The 21,326-nt window shown below is 38.5% G+C and overlaps 1 protein-coding gene across 1 annotated transcript; it reads right to left on the minus strand.

Annotated features, from left to right (window-relative positions):
- Positions 1 to 19,967: 19,967 nt before the first annotated feature.
- On the minus strand, positions 19,968 to 20,711 carry LOC141665486 (uncharacterized). Its single transcript, XM_074471472.1, has one exon. It carries the CDS (start codon positions 20,709 to 20,711, stop codon positions 19,968 to 19,970), a length of 744 nt encoding a protein of 247 aa, XP_074327573.1.
- Between the last annotated feature and the right edge of the window lie 615 nt (positions 20,712 to 21,326).

A 21,326-nucleotide genomic window follows, 5' to 3' on the forward strand; every position in this document is an offset into this window, starting at 1 on the left:
GTAGTTTGCCTTGTCGATATCTCTAGTTCTCTATATAGACTTTTAACTTGTCGATATCTCCAGTTCTCTACAAGTAGATTGGCTTATCGATATCTCTAGTTCTCTACATAGACTTTTGACTTGTCGATATCTCCAGTTTTCTACAAGTAGATTTTGACTTGTCGATATCTCCAGTTCTCTACAAGTAGATTGACTTGTCGATATCTCTTTGGACTTCTCTACAAGTCATTTTTGACTTCTTGACATACATCTCTATACTTCTTGATCTGTGACTTTTCGATATCTGACTTAAAATATTCTTCCAGGAACAATATTATTCAACTCCAAGCTTCTACACTTCTCTCTGGGGCATGATCAAGATTGATATTCTTCCTGATTTATTCCTTAGCTTGATGGATGTTCATAGAAAAATCTTTCAGTCTAATCTCCTAACCATTTTTACAGACACAAGAAATATGAATACAAAATACAATAGGATTATCATACAACTGATTTTTAGGGTTGTCATAGTGACTTAGTCTTGTCATTTACAAACATGTCCTCCACAACAATATCCTCCAATTTGTGAGAAGATTACTTGTCATAAATTCATGCCTGATAACAAGACTAACCCCAAGCTAAAATTAAAATAAAAACTGACAGATTGACAAAGTACAAGTTTTATACATTCTTGCAGTTACATTCAAAATTGACTTTACAGAATCATCTAAATTTCTCATACTCGGTTGTTCTCTAATAATTTCCTAAAGTTTGACCAGACACTCAAGTTCTTCAATTATCTTAGATCCTCTTAGAGCTTCCACCAGTTTGAGCCATTCATTTAGTGAGTAAATGTCAAGATATTTTATTCTATACCTTGACAATTTATGAGTCTTGACATTTAGAAACACACCATCAGGAGAAACTCTACTCAACCCTTTAGCCTTCGGTTCATTGAACCTTTGCTCAAACATTTTAATCTCCTTAGCATATTTCATCTTATTTTCTTCCCTCTCAGCCTTTTCTATAGCATTCATTCATCTCTCTCTCTTAACCTTCCACCTAATTCAACCTTCTTCATCCTTGTAAAAGTATCCTTACCATTCATCAAACTGATCACTCTTTCAAGCTCCATTGTTGAGTAGTTTTCAATAACTTCTTTGTTGAGAAAGTTGAATGTTCCATCCTTAAAGTAGATTCTTACTTCTCCCAAAGATTCTACACAGACTTTGATTATTTCTTTAGCTAGCTATTTACTGGAGTCATCATCTGTTATATTTTCTGAGATAGGTAGAAAATCATCTCGATTGAAACAGTTCCAAAGAGCACTAGCTTCAACTTCTTTTTTCTTCGCTTTTCTCCCAGTAGAATTGAAATGAGTTTTAGTTGGAGGTTTGAATGAAGGAGGTTTTATTAGTTTCTTTAAGGAGGTTTGGTTAGATGTGATAGGTATTTTAAGTAGAGAGTTAGCTGTAGGTTTTTATAGGTATTTAGGCTTTGAGGTTTGGATGTTTTGAGTTTGTGTTTGGCTAGAGGTTTGGCTTGAGGTTGGTAGACTCTTGGTTTTTTTGGTTATTGGTGTTTTCTTGGAATCTTTACCAACTCCCCCACCCTTCTTTATGTCACCATCCTTCCCTTTCTTCTGCTCATCCTTACTACCTTTGGCTTTTTATGGCTCTAACTACCCCTGCTTGATTGACTAAGATTTGAGCCATAAGATTTGTGTTCATCTTTATTTTGCTCATCATCATCCAAGTCATCATCTTTTTCATTTATCTGGGTTTTAGGTAGCATGGTGTTTGCATTTTTCAAGTACTTGGAAAATATTTTGATCATCTCAACATCTTCATGTGTCTTGTTCTTCTTTGTCTTCAACTCTGTCGTAATGGTCATCATCAGCTTCTTGTTAGATATGAGATAATGTTTTGGTAATTGGAAGTGTCTACATTTCCTAATATTGGGGCATATGTAGGCCACTCCTTTTCTAGGTTGTATATAGGCTTTAGGGAAAGCTCTGATTTGACCTAATTTTAATTCATGTAGCAAAAGAGTGTCCTCTGGACTCATCACCTTGACTATATTGATGAATATGTCCAGTTCTGAGGCTCTTCTTAATTTAAGAAATGAGAGTAAGAACTGCTTGCACCTATCAACAACAGAGTCATTTACATTCACCATAATTCTCTTTTCTTTGAAGTTTTGTCTTGTGACAAGTACTACTTTCAGGAAATTGATATTGTTGTTCACAACCTTTTTAAAAGAGAAATGGTTGAAGTTGAGTGAGACTCTCGGGCCTTTAAGGAAATTAGAGAACTCCTTGTCAAGACAAGGCTTTTAGCTACCATGAGTAGTCTTTCAATCCCAACATCACCCTCATGGCTTGATTTTAGATTGGGCTACATCATCTCCCCCTTAGGCTTGGTAGCAGAAAAGGTGACACTTTGAGGAATCTGAAGGATTTTCCTGAAGAGGGACTTTTAAAGCACCCTTGATAGCTCCCAAAGACACACTAGTCTGCGTTTAAAAATATTTTTGGCACTCTATCAGGGATTTGGTGTCTTGCTGTTGACTTTGGACCAGAGTTGTGAGCTAAGAGACTGGAAATGTTAGAGATGCATTGGATTCTTGAAGTTCATTTATTTGACTTTGTAGAGCTTGAACTTGAAGAGATGAAGTTGTGAAAGGAGGAGTTGTAGATATTGTAGAGATAGGTGTACTAAATGTATCCTGCACCACCTTTCTGATTTCATCCATCATCAAGGCTGAAGATTCATAGCTTTCCTTGTGTAGTTAATCCAACTTAACCTTAATGAAATTATTGTTGGAGATTTATTGTTGGATCATATTATGAAGAGCAATAAATGAGTCCCTAAGCTTATTGATGCTTTCTTCTACAGTTGAGAGATTCATTTTATCAAGTTTATCAGAAACCTTAATGAACTTGGTTTTGATTTTGATGAGAGTAAACATGAGTTCTTCAATTCTCTGATTAACCAGTTTTTTGACTTTACTTTGATGACCATCCAAAGTCTGTTCTAGTGCTTTTTCAATGAAATTGAAAGCTTATTGAGCCTTATAGACCTCTATAATGGCATCATAGACTTCCTGTGGAGTGAGCACTATAACGACTCGTATATTTTGTATTATTTAAAGTGTAATTGTGGAATAATTAAATAAACAAAAATATGTGTATTGGTCATGTCAGCTGTGTGTTATTTTGTTATCAATTATATGTGATTGTTGGTTTACGAGGATTATTTGTATAAATAAATTATTCAGTCGTATTATTTTTGTTTCACTTTTAAAAGTGGTTTTATTGCAAATTTATTTTCATAAATATTTGGATTGCCTCTAAAATTGTTTTTATGATTTTATAATCTCAATAATTATTTTTGGGATTTTATAAATTTAGAAATCAATATTTCATTAATTATTTATCTTTAAATGGTTTTCTGATTACATTTATTTATAAATTCAGTATTTAATTCTAGGATGCTTAAAAAATTAGAAAACTCATATTTTATGAAGTTTATAATATTTTGAGAATATTAAAATTATTTTGGAAATTATTCTGATTAAAATCACCCCACATTTATTCGTTAAATCGTTAAATGCGGGTATATTATGTGATTCAAAAATGCTTTAAAAATTACAAAAACTTTATTTTATTAGTTTTTGATTATTTTGGAAATTTTAAGATTAGTTGGGAATTATTTTGATTTATTTTTATTTGCAGCTTATATCGTTAAATTTCCATTAAACGGTCAGAAACCAGTTTCTCGCAACAGGGGTACGTGTCAAAAACATTTTATACGTGTTCAGTTTTTAAGAATTCACAGACATATGGCTTTATTATAGAAATTCTCTTTTATTTCCCTGTAAACATCAACCTCTCTGTCTCTCGACTCTCTCTCCACTCTCTCTCACCTCTCATTTCTCTCGTTCTTATTTCATCCTCCTTCTTCCTCGTTTCTTCCCTGTGCCCGTTTCTGGTTGCTGTTGTTCTGTTCCGCCGCCGCCTATTTCCGGTGAGGCTTGATGGTTCGATTAGTTACGTTTGGTTATATATATACTGTGTATGTATATATGTGCTCGTTTGTATGTTTTGTATGTTTATTGTGTGTGGCCGGTGTTTTTGGCCGCCGTTGACCCCTGTTTCCGATTGTTGTTGTGACTGTCCTGTTTCCTTTTCCGTTTCTGTGCATGTGGCCTTGGTTTGTTATTTTAATATTATTTTATTAATTTATCTGCAGGAAATCTATTCGAGTAATATTCGTGAAATGAAATATATTTTTCGTGTGGGGAATAATTGTAATTAATCGGTGGAATTTTTGCGTTGGAAACCCGAAATTTAATCGGGTACCCGCAAAATTTTGCCGCTGTCGACGATGAACTTCGGTGAGTCGACGGGGGACGGTGATGATTAATTATGAGTCCTAAATTTATAAAATAAATAAAGTGATTCGTATAATTAGTTTTCGTACATAAATAGTTATTTAATTATAAAAATCGTATTATGACGTAATTGTGAAATTGTGATTGTTGGAAATTGGCGTCGATTATGTTTCGACGGGTAGGCTTATAAATAGAGAAGTCGCTGTCCAAATTTTCTGAAAATTATTTTAAATATGAAATGCGTACTATACGATATAAAACGTTTTACCCCTATTGTGAATATTGATTACGTGATTTTGTGTATATACATTATACGAGTCGGCTTATCAGATTGGGTTATTTAGGTTCGAGGATATCAAGCATGTCAGTATAACTAACTAGGTTATTCTGTTACTGTAGATCCTAGTCAGAGTTCGCGAGGACTAAAGCAAGTCGAGCGTAACTACCCTAGGAATCCCGAGAAAGCATTGCAAGGCAAGTACCCCTGACCATTCTTTTATGGTTCAGCATATATGGATAAACCGTTGTTTTATTCTCGTACAGGAACATAAATATTTTAAGTTACGTATCCCCTATAGTTATAACTAATTGTTTTAAATCTGTTTTGGGGAAAAGTAACTTTGAAAGATACCTATCTCGAATGAAAATGGTTTATGAACCTGTTTTATGTGTGCTATTAAATGAACGATTTTTAAACTGAGATAGGTACAAGTGATTTGAAAACTGGATAAAACGATCAGATATTGGATACATAGGGGCCAGAGTGGCCTATTGAGGTTGCGTAAGAGGCTAACTCGGTTGTGCGCACTACATAACCGATTAGTCTAACAAGTCAGAGACCTAGCTAGTCTCTGAGTTCCGGAGCAGGTTTATGGGATGGCAGTTGGAGCCATCTGGTGTTGATAGCCTGATCAGCTGTCTTCACATATCCATTACGTATCTGATTTGGCTTTGTGATTCCCGTAAGGGGATAAGTGATTTATACAGTTGAATAACAAATTTGAATAGCATGCTAAAATTAGACTCTGGTATTTACATAACACATAACTATGTTATTTTATTAAGAGCATGCTAGTCAGTGATATCCAGTTTTATTTACTGTTGTTCGAAATGATTACAGGTTACTGATTTCATATTGATTTACAGTTCTGTTCCTATAACTGTTTATTTACTATTTTTACTTTGATATTCATATGTTGGTACCGCTGAGCAATTAGATGTTCACCCCTGCAACCTGTTATATATATCGCAAATGCTTAGAAGACCTATCAGACCCGGACAGAACAGAGTCTCAGCCCCTTCTAGTCCTGGCTCCTCTAAGGTAGTTTGTATCAGACCATATGCGGTCTGATGAGTTGTTGAATAAGTTAGTGTGTCAAACTTTTTAATAGATGGTTTTGTAATAATGAGTAGCTTAAATCATACTTGAACCTGGATCGAATCTTGGTTTTGGGATCGTGTTAGTATAATAATAATCTTGTAGTTTATATTTATGGTTTGTTGTGTTTAGTGACGTCAACTCCTGACCTCGGGGTTGAGGCCGTCACAAGCACTTTGGCATTGGAGCCCAGAATTATGATGTACTCCTCTCTCAATCTTGAGAGTGCCTCCTCCATGTTAATTGTGAATGTCTTAGAGAGCCAAGCATTAACATTTCCATCTTGCTCAACTTTATTTTCTATTTTAACTTGTTGATCCCCAACTTCCTCTCTGTATTTTAGCAAAATAGCTTGATAGTTTTGATTAGACATGTCTGAGGTGAGTAGCTGTTGTGCTATATTTGGAAACCCTTCAATTTGATCTACTAGCATGGCATCCACTGTCTGTGGTTGATCTTGGGTATCATGAATCCATTGAGTCATAAGATGTGCAGTAGGATGAGTAGATGTGGAGGGTAGGTTTGTGTTTATTTGGCTTGTGGTTGATGTGGATGGAATGGTGTGGAGGGTGGTACCTGTGACTGGAGTCACAGTTGAACTTACAGTTGAAACCATGATTTTTATAGTGTTTTATTCACTTGGTGAGTGAACCTCCATTTGAATTGGAGAGGAGTTGACTGGGTTACTGTCATATACCATAGCCCCAAACCCTTGTTCTTCTTGTAAAGAACTGACACTTGAATGTGTTATTGTACTTGCCTCCCCAATAGCTGGATCATTGCCAATTGGAGTCCTAACTTTAATTGTCAAGGAAATTTAAGCTAGGGTATTGAAGGGAGTTGTTTCTTCATGAGAAACCTCCAATTGAATTGGAGAGGATTTGAGTAGCTCCCCCTCAAGAGTACTACCCACAAACCTTTCAGTCTCCGAAGACTATTGTGCACATGAAGGTGCAATAAAAACATGAACCGCAGGATCTTCAATAAAAAATTATCAAACCCCTGTGTTTGTGATGGTGTCATCAAGGTCTACCTCAGTATGTAGCCTCTCACAATCTAAAAGTTGGTTCTAAGTGGTGATCACAGTCTCAAAAACCATGTCACTTGATTTTGGAAGAGCTTGAGAAGTGGATTCAAGCTCTTCATTGTATGAAGAAGAAATTTGGGAGATGAGATTTGTGATATTAGTGTTGAGTGTTTGTAACTCCCCTGAGTAAAAGAGAGAGTTTCAAGTAATGTGCTCTCTCTCAAGTGTGTGCCAGCAAAGTTACTTCTTTGACCCTCTTGAGAGTGCTTAAGAGGGGTGCAAAATCTATACAAATTGCACTTGGGAGGGTGCTTGGTTCAATAGTGACATCTTGTTGAGAAGATGTCATTAGAGTCTGTTTAATTCCCATGTTTATAACTATATCTTTTTGAAAAGATGCAGAGGTGGTCATGTGAGTGGTCAACTCTATCTTCTTTTGCTTTCTTGGTTTCTTGACTAGATGACTCACTTCCTTACTTGGATCTTTTTCACTCTCGTCACTCTCTTGAATGACATTCAGGGTTACTTGTTTTCTCTTCTTTTTACTGGCTCCACCCTTTGAGAGGATGAAGCATTTTGTTTGCTACTTGCTAATGTTTGAGAAAGTAACCATGGTTACTTTATCAAATAGTGAGCTAAGCTTAGGATTATCAAGCAAGCTAGCCAAATAGTGTAATAAGGAAGTTAACACATGTAGTTTAGCTTGTAAGCTAGCAAGCTACTTGGATTTGTCCCCAAGATTTGCAACAAAGAATAAACCTAGAATGTTATACTAGGAAGAATAAAAATCAAGGGAAAGATATCACCGACCCATTTCCTATAAGCAACCAAGAGAAGCAAGCATAAAAACCCCCCACCCCTTTATTTCTTTTACTCGGCTTTTTCATCTCCAAGGGAGAAATTCAAAATTAAAACTCAATTTCTAGCCATGATAAAATCATCACATTAATTCTCAATCTTTCTAACAATCAAACTAAGGTAAGAAAATTCTTTCATCTCTTTTTATCAAGGTTTGATGGGTGAAATAAAATCAAGAAAGTCACTAGTGAATAGTAAAAATAGTAACTACTCTTTGGTTTCTTGATTTCAATGGTGGTTTTAGGTTCCAAAATCATATTAAGCACTTCCAAGACTCCACCATCCTCAAGAACACATCTCAAGCTTTTAAGAAAGGTAAGAATCTTTGGCCCAGCTTTATTTAAGATTCATTTTCAAGATCCATTTAGTATGTAGTTATAAACCTAGTTTTAGAAGTGGTAGTGATGAAATCTTGATATTTAGTTAAGTAGATTTAAGGTTGATTGTTGTTGCCTCAATAACATGATGTTCTTGAGAGGAGTTTGTGTGTTGATGATGAAATGATGATTGTTGGTGGTTGTGTTAAGAGTTAGGGCGTAAACGAAACCCCGATCGTAAACGTAATTCCGTTAAAACCAACAAATCATAACTTTAAGTTTCTGCAAAAAGTTCCGGAGATGTAAACTATATTTTCTTGAAAAATAACCATTTTTTATGATATAAAATGTTATAAGGATCGTTTAGGTGCTTGAATCGCTTGAGTCCGATTTACGGATCAAAAGTTATGGTCATTTTACTAAAAGTGATTTACGCGACAAAAACTGCTACGAATTACGAATTTTGAAAATATAAAGGGTCGACTTAAAGTGTTCATAAATCATGAAATTTTTATAGAAAGTAACATATTGAGTTTCCAAACTGCCGTAAAAATTTCAAGTAAAAATAATGATTGTTCAGTTTTATAAAAATATCGGAGCCGAGGCCGCACGATTAGAAAACGTAGAATCCATAATTGGAGCCGACGACGAAAATGAAAATGAACCTAAGATACTTAGAAAAATAAAGCGACCATGATGTGAATAATGACTTAAAGGAATAATAAGGGTAATATAAGTTGGGAGGGTGCATAATAAGTAGCAAATGAGTGCGAGTCACAGTAAATTAGAACGGGACCTAACGAAGCGAATTGTATTTATGGTTATAGATTTCCGAGCGGTACCTAGAGCATCCTCCACCTCAAGATACCCAGGCAAGTTTACGAACCCAACTCCATTTACTGTTATGTTGTGAAAGAATTTTTTTATTATCATTGTATAAATACCAAGTTTGTCGTGATACGTAGTTGTTGAATTTTTGCATAATGTAGCGATGGTGTACGATAAGTATATATCGTGAAATGTCAATTCCGCTTTAAGCGTGACATATTATATAAGACCTAGAGTCGGTCGGGATTTTAAGATGAAAACCCGGGATTCATTCCGGTGATATTATAGGACGATTATAAGTCCATAGTAGTATATTTTAAAGGGACTCAATGTCCACTTACGAAATATTAAAAATACCTCGAACTTTTATTAAAACGATTTCCCAACGATCATATTCCCTCAATTATATTTTAATGTTCGAATAATAAATACTATATACCTATTCCTTTATTATGGGAGAAGTATACTCCAACGATCATGTACTTCAAACCCGATTATACATGAAAGATTATTAACTACGTAGACATAAACTAGTTGAGAAATATTATTTTAAATATTCTTTTAGAGAGTAAACTCATTCGAGGTTTATTTATTTATCGATTATTATTTAATTATTAAGTATTCATTATAGGGTTTATTATTGATTTAAAAATCATAGATCCTGATTTAAAATATACTTCCTGATTTCGGAACATCATTCGAATAATTTCAGATCGTCGGTGAATACTATCCCGACTTATATAATATTTTGAATATAGTTTCAAGGAGAAACTTTTCCCCCTTATTTAATTATCTGTTGACAACGGTCAACTCACATCCTTAGTACTTCCTCCGAAAATCTCGGAAGTACGTATATACATATATATACTTATATCTTAGTGAGATAAGCTGTTTCTATCAACAAGCAAAACGCTTGGGGAACTTCGATGTGGTTCGAGTTCTCGAGATTGATAGAAATCTTTTAAAGGACATGGGAGGGGTAGACTCTGGTACTATGTGTAATATCCCGACTCCATTTTATTTGAATAATACGTAATTTATGTATATTTGGATGAGCATTACTATAATTTTCCTTCTATAAAATCTATTATTGTGAAATGTTGGTTTGCCTTGGTATCAAGGCTCCCATAAAAAAAATTGACTAAGCGAAAGAGGTCCGATAGTTTTTATATACTTTCGGTCCCCAAATAAAAAAAATAATAATTATAATTATAATTATATATTATGGGTACCCAATAGAAAAATTTTGACTAAGGGACGGGTCTCAATTTTTATTAAGCCCCAAGATAAAATATTAAACTATATTTGAATTAATATTCATCGTGCCAAATATTAATTGAGCTTAGCCAAATAGCCAAACTCCATTTTTAGTTAATAGGCAAATGCTTAACCTCAATATATAGTTGAGGTAGGAATCTGATGCTCACATCTTTTCAATGTGGGACAAGTTTACCTTGTTATCAAATCAAATTGTGCATAAGTCTTGAGTTTTATAGAGAAACTAAAATGATATCTCTTATACCTTGTTGATGTGGGACTTAAAAGTGAAATTTAGTGAACTGTTTTATACTTTAATTCTTCTAGTTTCAAAAGAGTAAAGTCTTTCATTTTCATGCTAACTTATGCTTAAACTTTTTATTTTAATTTAGCCCAATAAAAGAATTTTTATTTAATTCAATTATATAGAACTTTATAAGTTCTAGACCCAACTTTCCAATATGGGAAGGGGTGAGCTTTCTTTGAAACAAATAAGCCTACTAGTATTATATAAACTTGGGAGAAGATCTCTTTCAAAACCTTCTCGATGTGGGACTAAATGTAGTCCAAAATCAAGCCACTAATATTGGCTTCGTAGCATAATATAGAAAGAGAGATATAACATCTCTAATATCTTATCAATGTGGGACTTAGTAAAGTCTTTTTTAACCTTCAAGCCCCATATTTTACTTGGTTATGAGAAATTTATTTATTTCTCTTTACATTAAAACTTTAAAACCGAATTAAATTGACTAATTTAAAGCCAAGAGAAAGCTCTAAATTTTCTTAAGCATAAAACTAAAATTAAGTTGTGTTTATATAGACATTGGAGGGAAATTGGTTTCATTATGTTTTCAATGTGGTATAGAGCAGCTTGTATAAAGAATAGAAAACTCGCAACCCGCATTGGAAAGATAAAAGAAGAAGACTGAGAATATAGAGTAAGAACCAGAGCTATATTTAATAAAAATTTGTTGATTATTTTTAATTGTATTATTAGTTTATTTAATTGTTTGTGATTATATTAGTAATAAGTAGAGACTAAATATAGATGTGACCTAATAATAAATAAATAAATGTGTGAATATTTTAGGGAACGAAGTTGTTTGGACTTGAGATTTAATTTAGACTGGAATGTGGTGCACTGTAAGTATATACTGTACACTTCACTGTGAATAATTTATGATCTTTTGGTGAATATTTTAGTGATGATTTCTGATGAGACATGAGTATTCTTACATTGATTCTATGAATTGTGATGCTTCCTTTGGAAAGTAAAGCTAAACCAATTGTTTAGCTGGCCGGGATCCCCACTAGTAGAACTTGTGAACTTGTGAATTGAACATGTTTGAATACTCATACTCATTTTTAATGTGAGAAAATATTTTGATGACTCTGATGTAATATTGATTTGGCTCATTAAGTTTTGTGAATAAAACTCAGTTGAACTGTGCAATATATGCTTATTGAGCTTTATGAGCTCATCCTTTTTTATGTACAAACTCTACAAGAAAGAATTCTGGAGAAGGATATTCAGGAAAGGGTAAAAATGTGATGAATTGATGTACTAGATTTGGTTGGATTTGCAAGTAGAAGTAGTATGTAATTGAAAGAAATATTTTAATATGTATTTTGTATTAGACTTGTATTCTGAACCTTTAGAGGCGTATGATATAAGACTTTTGATGTAAGGTTAAATATGTCTTTAAGTTATGTTGTGATGCCAAGCTTGAGATTATGGAGATATATTTTGGATTGTTTAGTAGAATGACATCCCCGGGTCGGGTTACTGAGGTCATCCCGGGCCGGGGGCATCACACTATGTGTGCTAGATGGACTATCAATGGTACCGCAGGTGAAGGTACTATGTGTACTCAGGAACTTGTGAAGTATGTGTATACCCAAAAATGGGACACGTAGCCCGAAAGCGGCAAGGGTGATAACCGGGTTATGAAAGTGTCGTCCTTCTACTAGTAGAAAAGGTTACTATTATCGTGTTACGACTGATCATCGTATACGGTGGCTCCAATGAGTGTCCTAATTTCTTCCAATTGGAATTGTGATGCAATACCATAACCCAAGCCTAGGTGCTGGGTTTCCTATTAAGGTATTCGCAGGATAATAAAATCCCCTAAAGAACTGTTTTCATAAGAAGGTGTGTATCACCAAGGGAAAACTATTTTCGAATAAAACATAATTATCATATATGATGTTTTACGTAGGTTATCATACAGTCATTTTCATACTGTACATTATTATGCTGGGCATTATAGCTCATACTTGTTTTCTTAAATTGACACAACACAACAGTGAATCAAGATGCCTGCCATGAGAACCACAGCCAGGAAACGGGTAGGAAATGGCCAGCTATTCCGTAGACTGTTTGGTGTTGTACCACAAGTAGTTTGAATAAGCTGGATTTGTTTTTAGTTATTTTTAGTTCGGCTTATTTATAAGTATGACTTATGTAAGGTAATAAACAAGAAGCGTATATTTGGCCGGCGGACCAGCCTTACTTAAAGGTTACTCCCCGGTAAGACTTAATCACTTTTGGGTTGTAATAATTATCACTAGATGGTTGAAATCACTCTAGTTATGAATGGTTAATTTCCAAGACAATAACATGTAAGTGTGTGCGCGTGTGTGATAAGTGTGGGGTCGTGAAGCGTGAGTATTTATATATTATGCTGTAAGTTGTGTGGTTGTAGTAGTTTAGATAGCGTGGTCTCCGAGATTCCTGGCCTCGGATTTTGGGGCGCCACACAACACCCCGTGAGCAGTATGCCCATGAAAGACTTTAAGTGTCAAAATTTTAAATAGTGGGTCTGCTACTATAAAATTTGTTCTTATATACTCAATAAATACTACTTTAGTTTGTGATCTCTATATAACAACTGGATATTTAATATCTACATGTTTAGACATTAAAATATATAACCATAAGTAGATTTATTTTTAAGAGGAGCAATACAGTATGAGCCTGAAAGTTTTAAGTAGTACAGGGAATCCTAGCACTCCTAAACAATAGTACAATGGCATATGATGTTTTGAAATAAACGATTCCAGCTACCATCAAATGAATATCTAAAAGATTTGTCCTTATTCAATAAGTACGCAATAGTAGAAATTACTACAAGTACAGTTTGTACAATAAAAAGCACAATGAACATATATGTTGCCACAAAGAGTCAAAATCAAATTTTACATCATAATATCCTCCAACTTCACTGGCTTTACAAGTCGTACAATGCGAGAATGTAAAAACTTCCTTAATTGAGCACCAATGATCCAGGCATATGTGGTGCACAAACTGCTTAAACTGTTAGGTGAAGGCACTGGGATATATCAATTCACCATCACATCATCGTCATCTATATCACATTAAAGACAAATTCTCCAACAAGAAACATAACCATCTACAACATTATTATCATTAATATGATGATCCTTAACATCATCTTTTAGTATTTCAGTCTCATCGATATGGCGATAACGATTATCGATTAGAGAATCAAAGTTACTAGAGTTCTGATCATTAATTAATGTGGATGTAAATTCACATGTCATCTTCTTAACCTGATATATTGAAGGAGGAAATTGATGAAAATGATGAATCCAAATCCAAAACATTATTATATCAATCCAAATCCACCTTCACAATGCAATAACTAAATGAGATTAATGAAAAAGACACAACACGACATTTGTTTGGGATCAATACTAGAATAAGAATACAACTTGAAACTGACACGTTAGACAGTAAAAAAATTATTTTTATCAGTGATAACTCGGTTTCTTCCCAGGTCTTCTCCTTTCTCACACGTGCTGGGACCTGACTTCCGTAGCGGTTGGAGTGCGGTTAACCTGCTAAGTAGGGGTCTCTGTAAAACAGAACCGGAGGGGGGGTTGTGACCCGCGGCAACTCCGGCGTGAGAATAAGAAATGGGCTTTCTTGAAGAAGAAGAAGAAGAAGAAGAAGAAGAAGAAGAAGAAGAAGAAGAAGAAGAAGAAGAAGAAGAAGAAGAAGAAGAAGAAGAAGAAGAAGAAGAGGGAAGAATGAGCTATTCAAAAATATGTGACGGTGTGTGTATATGTGTGTAGCAGTCAAATGTTTTTTAACCCCTAAAACCCTCTTTTTGGGGCCTTTTATAGGTCCCAAGATTTAGGGTTTTTGGGGTTTGTACCTCTTTATCCTGGCCTTTGATCATTCTTGGTTGGTGACAGGTTGGACGGTCCAGATGGGCTGTGTGGTCAGGTGTCCTTTCTCCATCAGAGCTGTCTTGGGATGATTACCCGTGAATGGCTGGAATGCAATTGTTCTATTTTGGGTAACATGAGACAGTTGACTTTTTTATCATGTGCCACGTGGCACCGGGGGCCACTCCGACTTGGGCCTGGGGTGGCATCTCTTTTGGGCCTCTGTTCTTCTATATGGGCCTGATTATTTATGGCCTATCATTTGCCTCCCACTCCCTCATGCGGGTTTTCCCGAATGGGGGAGTAGTTGGAAAACATTCCCTTCTTTCATTTGTCTCATGACTCCGGAATGTCGTTAGGTACAAGTCCTCGGATGGTGTTTCGGTAGGCTCTTTGGGTCTTGTCCTTGGAAAAGTTTTGTCATTTTTTCTTTGATTTGTGGCCCCTAACCCCGGGGTGTTGTTGGGTACAAGTCCCCGGGGTTGTGTTTGGGTAGGCCTTTTAGTTCTTGTCACTTGGAAAGATTTTGTCATTTTTCCTTTGATTTGTGGCCCCTAGCCCCGGGGTGTTATTGGGTACAAGTCCCCGGGGTTGTGTTTGGGTAGGCCTTTTAATTCTTGGCACTTGGAAAAATTTTGTCATTTTTTTTTGATTTGTGGCCCCTAACCCCGGGGTGTTGTTGGGTACAAGTCCCCGGGGTTGTGTTTGGGTAGGCCTTTTAATTCTTGGCACTTGGAAAAATTTTGTCATTTTTCCTTTGATTTGTGGCCCCTAACCCCGGGGTGTTGTTGGATACAAGTCCCCGGGGTTGTGTTTGGATAGGTCTGGGTGCAGGTGCGACAGGTGGGTAGTACTTTGGCGTTTTTCCCGGGGTGTCAGGCGGCGGTTGAGCCTCTTATACAAATATATGTGTAAGTATATGTATATGCATAAAATGCTGCAGTTTTTTCCCCCCTTTTTGCCTCAAAAGTCACGCCTATTAAATAATTACAGCGATGTAATCATTAACTACAGCGGTTATTTTCTAGACGCTCAGGATTGCGCCATGTGTGCTCGATCAACGGACCGGATTGCGGGGTAGTTGAGGGGGTTAACACTCCTTCTGTGCCTATAAATACCCTCTCTTTCTCATTTCTTTTTCCTTTACGCAACTGCGAACACAAAATCTTTCAGCCATTTTTCTCCAAGTCGAATTTGGGAGCCTCTTTGCTTTTTGAAGCCGGTTTATTCTCCTGCTTTCTTGTAAGTTCTTAAACTTGCCATCATTCTTCTTTTTGTTTCTTCGTGATTGCTTATTGAGTAATTGTAGTTTGGGATTTTAGAATGCATGTGTACTCAAGTATTTAAAAATTTGTTTATCTTTGTTGTGTCCAGTTTTGGCGAGTCAAATAGGTTGTTTGCTGTTTAGATTTATAGTTTTTGTTTTGTGAAGAAAAAGTCGATGTTTGTAGAGAATCTGGGTTTGTGTTTTGGTATGCGTATGTGTGCGAATAAGGGTTTTAATCTGTGTAAAACTAGGCTTGATTTTTACTTTCGTGACTGTTCATAACATGTGTTATAGGCGTATATATGTATGTATAGGTTGCTTGATATAATTTGGTATTTTGATTTTGAGGTTAACTGTTTCTGAGTAGCTTTTGTATTTCTTTCTCTTCTTTTTCTTTCCGAAATGGCATAGACTCCGGGGTTATATGGTTAGGAGGGGTAGAAAGAAACAATTAGCTAACCTGAAATATGGACCTGACCATCCCCACTTTGGATTTCCCGAACATTCTTCCAGTGACTCTTCCCCAGAACTAGAAAATATGCCTCCCCGTCGCCAAGCCATAGTTGAGGAGCTGCCTACCTTCCTGTTAAACCCCGGGCAGACTTTGGGTAGGAGAGACGGGTCTTGGATAGACATTGACCATTATTTCATTCGGAGTCGTGAGAACAGCCCTCCCCATGATTATTACTTTAGGGACCTTACCACTGCTTATAGGCCCGGGGGCTTAGAACCTTATGATGGGGCCCGTATGGATCAATTTTTTTATAATGCCCCCGGGACAAGGTATGTTCCTGCCCCCCGTCATCCCGACCTCTCCGAGTACACCTTTTAGCAGGTAGATGATCTGGTGAAGGCCGTATTTCACTTCGGGGATGATATGGAGTGGAGGTGGCCCGAGCCTCACGAGAGAGTTTATCACCGTCCTGCTGGTGGTTGGGTAGGAATTCCCTTAGAGCATCTGCGTAGCATGAGACCCAATCTCCATCAGTTTACCAAGTCCCTGTGCCGTGACGTCTACGGGATACCCTTCACCCAGCTAGCTCTGAACTCTGTTAAGTGGGTTTCTTGGTTTATGGCATGTTGCCATGTGACGAAGTACCTTCCGACGTTTAAGCTTTTTCACTATCTTTTTAAAATCAAAAAGTCCACCTTGCCTCTTCTTTTTAAGTTTACCTTTAATATAGATGGTTGTGGGCTCCCTTCTGATGCCAAAAAGGCTCCAGTCTCTATGTTGAACTCGCTCCGGGGCTGGCACCAGGAGTTCATCTTCGTCCGGGGGTGGGACCTGGAGTTTATGCCTTTGTACAAAACTACTTTGAAAAATAGCAGGTTCCCATCCGAGAGGCTTGGTGGAGATGCCTTGACGAAGATGTACGACTTTGTGGTTGCTCTTGGTGCCCAGTGGACCCGGGACACCTTTTTAGATAATCAAACATTGTATAATGTTGGCTGTAAGTGTTTTGCCTTAGTAGTTTTTCCCTTGTATTTTTCCTGTTGTATATCTTTGCCCTGTTCATTTTAATGACTGTTATTCCTTGTGCAGGTCTTCCCCTCCTGAATCCCTTCCATTACGCTATGTCGCAGCAATTTAAGGATTTGGCATGGAGGTTCAAGAAGATTGGTGGTGCCGTGTAGTTGGACTCGGGGAAGAGGGTAGCTGGTGCAGGTAGCGGTTCACAAACCCGGGATGCTGGTTCCTTGGGTAACAGTGTGAGGCAGAGTGCTCCCGTGATTACCCCACCTGCTGTCCTGGAGCCTGAGGAGGTTGAGGTGGTTGAGCTGGAGGAGGTGGAGGTCGGATTTTTGAATCAGCGGAAGAGGAAGGCTGTGACGGAGGCTGTTGGTGGGTCCGAAACTCCACAGCGTAGGAGGGTTTTGGGGTCGGGTCCTTCAGAAGAAGAGAGCCAAAAGTTGGTGGAGGAGGATGCGCTGAAGAACCTCCTGGCTCGGATGACCTTGGATGATCGCCGGAATGAAATGTTTGATAATTATGCTACCCCCGCTAACTTTGACTGCTATGCCACGGAGGATCTAGATACCTTCCTCGAACATCTAGTCCGGGACGTTTCGGAGGTAAGGTCGCTCCCTTAACATTTTCTTTTATGTCCTTGTGTTAGTACTTAGCCGTTTTGTTTTCAGGCCAATGCTCGGATCAGCAGCTGCTCTACCATTCTCCACAACTTCCGCATAAGGGAGACCAAGACCAAGGCTACACTGAAAGAGCTAAGTAAGGAGAAGGAGAACTTCGCCAAGTATCGGGAGGTGAAGGAGAAAGAATCTCGAGAGCATAAGCAAGCCGTTGTTGAGGCGGTGAAGTCTCGGGAGGCTGCAGAGCAGTTGGTCGGATCCCTCCGGGCGGAGGTGGAGAACCTGAAGAAGGAGCTTGCTGCTAGGCCCTCGGCAGAGGAGCACTGGAGTCTTTCCGGGGTACTCCTGCTTACTACGAGGAGCTTAACAACAAGATCTTTGAGAAGGTCAATATCTGTTGGGACGTTACTTCTGCCTATCTTCCTGAGAATCCAGGTGGTGACATGGACGGATTCATAGAGTTATACCTTGCTGAAGAGCTCCGCCGTGAAGAAGCCCGAGTAGCTGAGGCGGGTACTTCCGGGACTCAGCCGCCTCCACCTCCCGAAGATGGTCGTGAGAAGACCCCTCCTCCTCCCGAAAATTGAAGAATGAAGACCCAGGCTTAGTGCCTTGTAATTTTATTTTCATAACTTGTTTCAGACTTGGCCCTTGTGGCTTTTAGACTTCGCTTAACTTGTTTTCATATGACTTTGATTTGGATTTGTTCCGGGGCCTGGTTTGCCTCGGGAACGAATGTAAATATATTTTCCTTTTGTATTTGCTTTTGTTTCCTTTTCTCAAAATATTACGAAGTACACGTGGTTCGCGTTGTAGTTCCCGGGAGAGGTTTTAGTTTAAAATTTTAAAATTTTGACTAAATAAAATTTTCTAAGTACATATGGGTTGTGTAATGGTCCCCGGGTAGGGGTTTAGTTTAAAATTTTAACTGAATAAAATTTTCTAAATATGCATGGGTTGTGTAATGGTCCCCGGGTAGGGGTCTAGTTTAAAATTTTAACTGAATAAAATTTTCTAAGTACACATGGGTTGTGTAATGGTCCCCGGGTAAGGGTTTAGTTTAAAATTTTAACTGAATAAATTTTTCCAAGTACACATGGGTTATGTAATGGTCCCCGGGTAGGGGTTTAGTTTGAAATTTTAACTGAATAAAATTTTCTAAGTACACATGGGTTGTGTAATGGTCCCCGAGTAGGGGTTTAGTTTGAAATTTTAACTGAATAAAATTTTCTAAGTACGATAGCGACAGTGATCGAATGATAGTAGAACGATTTTGAGCTATGGGGTGCTCCAAATCGGATTTTTTATTTAAATCATTAGAACAAAAGTACATTCTGGGGAAAACGTTGAAAATTACATCAAGCTGCTATAGCCTAAAAGTAGAGGAGATCCCGGAATGTGCGACCTACCTTTACTGGTAGAATTTCCTTAGGCGGGCTCCGTGCCAAGTGTTTGGGACTTCGGTCCCCCCGAAGTAGCTTAGCTTATAAGTTCCTGATCGGAGTACTTCTTTAACCCTGTAGGGGCCTTCCCAGTTGGGTTGGAGCTTTCCCTGATTAGTTGGGTCCGAGGCCTCAGTGTGTCGGAGTACCAAGTCTCCTTCTTCATATTCTCTGATTTTGGCCTTCTTCCCAAAGTAGAGTCTTGTCTTTTCTTTGTAGCCTTCCATCTTTCTTACCGCTTCGTCTCTTATCTCATCTAGGAGTTCCAGGTTGGTCTTAAGTCCTTCAATGTTTGAGATCTCATCAAAGTTGACGACCCTGTGGGAAGGGGACCCAGTTTCGACTGGTATGCGGGCTTCGGTATCGTATGCCAGCTTGAAGGGGGTCTCATTCGTTCCCGTTCTAGGGGTGGTTCTGTAGGACCACAAGACTTTTGGAAACTCATCAGGCCAAGTTTTCTTGGTTTCTTCTAGTTTTTTTCCAGGCCCCGAAGTATGGTTCTGTTAGTTACTTCGACCTGTCCATTTCCCTGAGGGTATGCAACCGACGCTCTTTTGTGCTTGATTCCGAGCTCTGTCAGATATGTTTCAAATTCGGACCCGACGAACTGCGGGCCATTGTCGGAGACGAGGACTACAGGGATCCCGAACCTCATAACGATTGCGTCCATGAACTTGATACAATCTTGTTGATTGATTGTCCTCATGGCTTTAGCTTCTACCCACTTTGTCATGTAATCAATGGCTACCAGGATGTAGCGGAGATCGCCTTTTGCTCGGGGGAAGGGGCCCATGATATATATGCCCCATACAGCGAACGGCAAAGGAGATAACACCGAAGCCGGCAGGCTCGGGTTTTGTTTGGGAACATTGCTGAATTTCTGGCACTGGGGGCACTTCTTAACGTAAGTGACAGAGTCGGAGTGTATTGTGGGCTAGTAATACCCCTGTCTGATGATTTTGTAAGCCAGAGCTTTGGCTGCCAGATGGTCTCCGCAGATGCCTTCATGAACCTCTCGGAGGCAATAATTAGCCTCCTCGGGGTCCACACATTTCAAGGTGGGTGTGGAAAAGGTTCTTCTGTATAGCTGACCCTCTTCCAGGAAGAAACAAGCAGCTTTGTATTTTAAGTATCTGGCCTTGTTCTGATCTTCCGGGAGCGTCCCATCTCCTAAGTAAGCTATGTAGGGAGTCATCCAATTGCCAGGGCTCCCGATGCACAGGACCTCAGCTTGTTCTATGCTGGGTACTTTAAGTTCTTCGAAGTAAACCGAGCTAACGAGGTCCGAGGTGTTCTGCACCAGCTTGGATAGCTCATCTGCTTTGGAGTTCTCTTCTCTGTTAATCTGAAGTATGGTGATATCGGGAGTGGCTTCCAAGATGTTCCGTACCATTGCCTGGTACTGTGCTAGTGTTGGATCTTTCGCAATATATTCCCCACTGGTTTGCTTGACTACAATCTGGGAATCACTGTGGATGGTCATTTTTGAAATACCAAGAGATTTTTCCAATTTGAGCCCGGCAACGAGTGCTTCATATTCGGCCTGATTATTCATCGCCTTGAAAGCGAAAGTTATTGCCTGTTGAATGGTAAAGCCCTCTGGGCTAATCAGGATGAGGCCCGCTCCGGACCTTTCGGCCGTGGAGGATCCGTCGACATAGAGCTTGCAGGAATCCATCCCCGAGTTGGTTCTCTCCGGGGATATCTCTTGGGGTAAGGGTTGATTTCATTCTGGGAAGGTGCATTCCATCACAAATTCAGCTAAGGCATGAGCCTTTATTGCCATGCATGGCACTAATTTGATGTTGAATTGACTTAGTTCAATGGCCCAGTTAACTAACCTTCCGGAGGCATCTGGCTTGTGAATGACCTTCCTGAGCTGCTGGTCCGTGACCACTCTGATCTCTCGGCCTTGGAAGTATTGCCTCAGCTTCCTGTTGGAGTGTACAAGGGCCAAGGCGAATTTTTCCAAGTTTGGGTACCGACTCTCGGCATCCTTGAGGACTTGGCTTACATAGTAGACGGGGCTCTGCGTTCCTCCTTCCTCCCGGACCAGTGCCGAAGAGACAGCTTTGGGGCCAGCGGCGATGTAGAGAGATAGAGGTTCTCCGGGCTTGGCTTTGGAGAGCACCGGGGGGTCCATCAGGTGCCTCTTGATTTCCTCGAAAGTTGTACGACATTCTGGTGTCCAATCCACGAACTTCTTGTTCCGGGCACCTTTCAGCAACTCGAAGAATGGGAGACATCTCTCCGCCAGTTTCGGGATAAATTTTCGCAGGGCTGCTAGGCATCC

The sequence above is a fragment of the Apium graveolens genome, chromosome 6, assembly GCF_009905375.1.
Source record: "Apium graveolens cultivar Ventura chromosome 6, ASM990537v1, whole genome shotgun sequence".
Classification (NCBI taxonomy): Eukaryota; Viridiplantae; Streptophyta; class Magnoliopsida; order Apiales; family Apiaceae; genus Apium; species Apium graveolens.

Excerpts from the sequence above, each read along its gene's own strand:
- LOC141665486 (XM_074471472.1), bottom strand. The coding sequence starts at position 20,711 with ATGGATTCCTGCAAGCTCTATGTCGACGGATCCTCCACGGCCGAAAGG.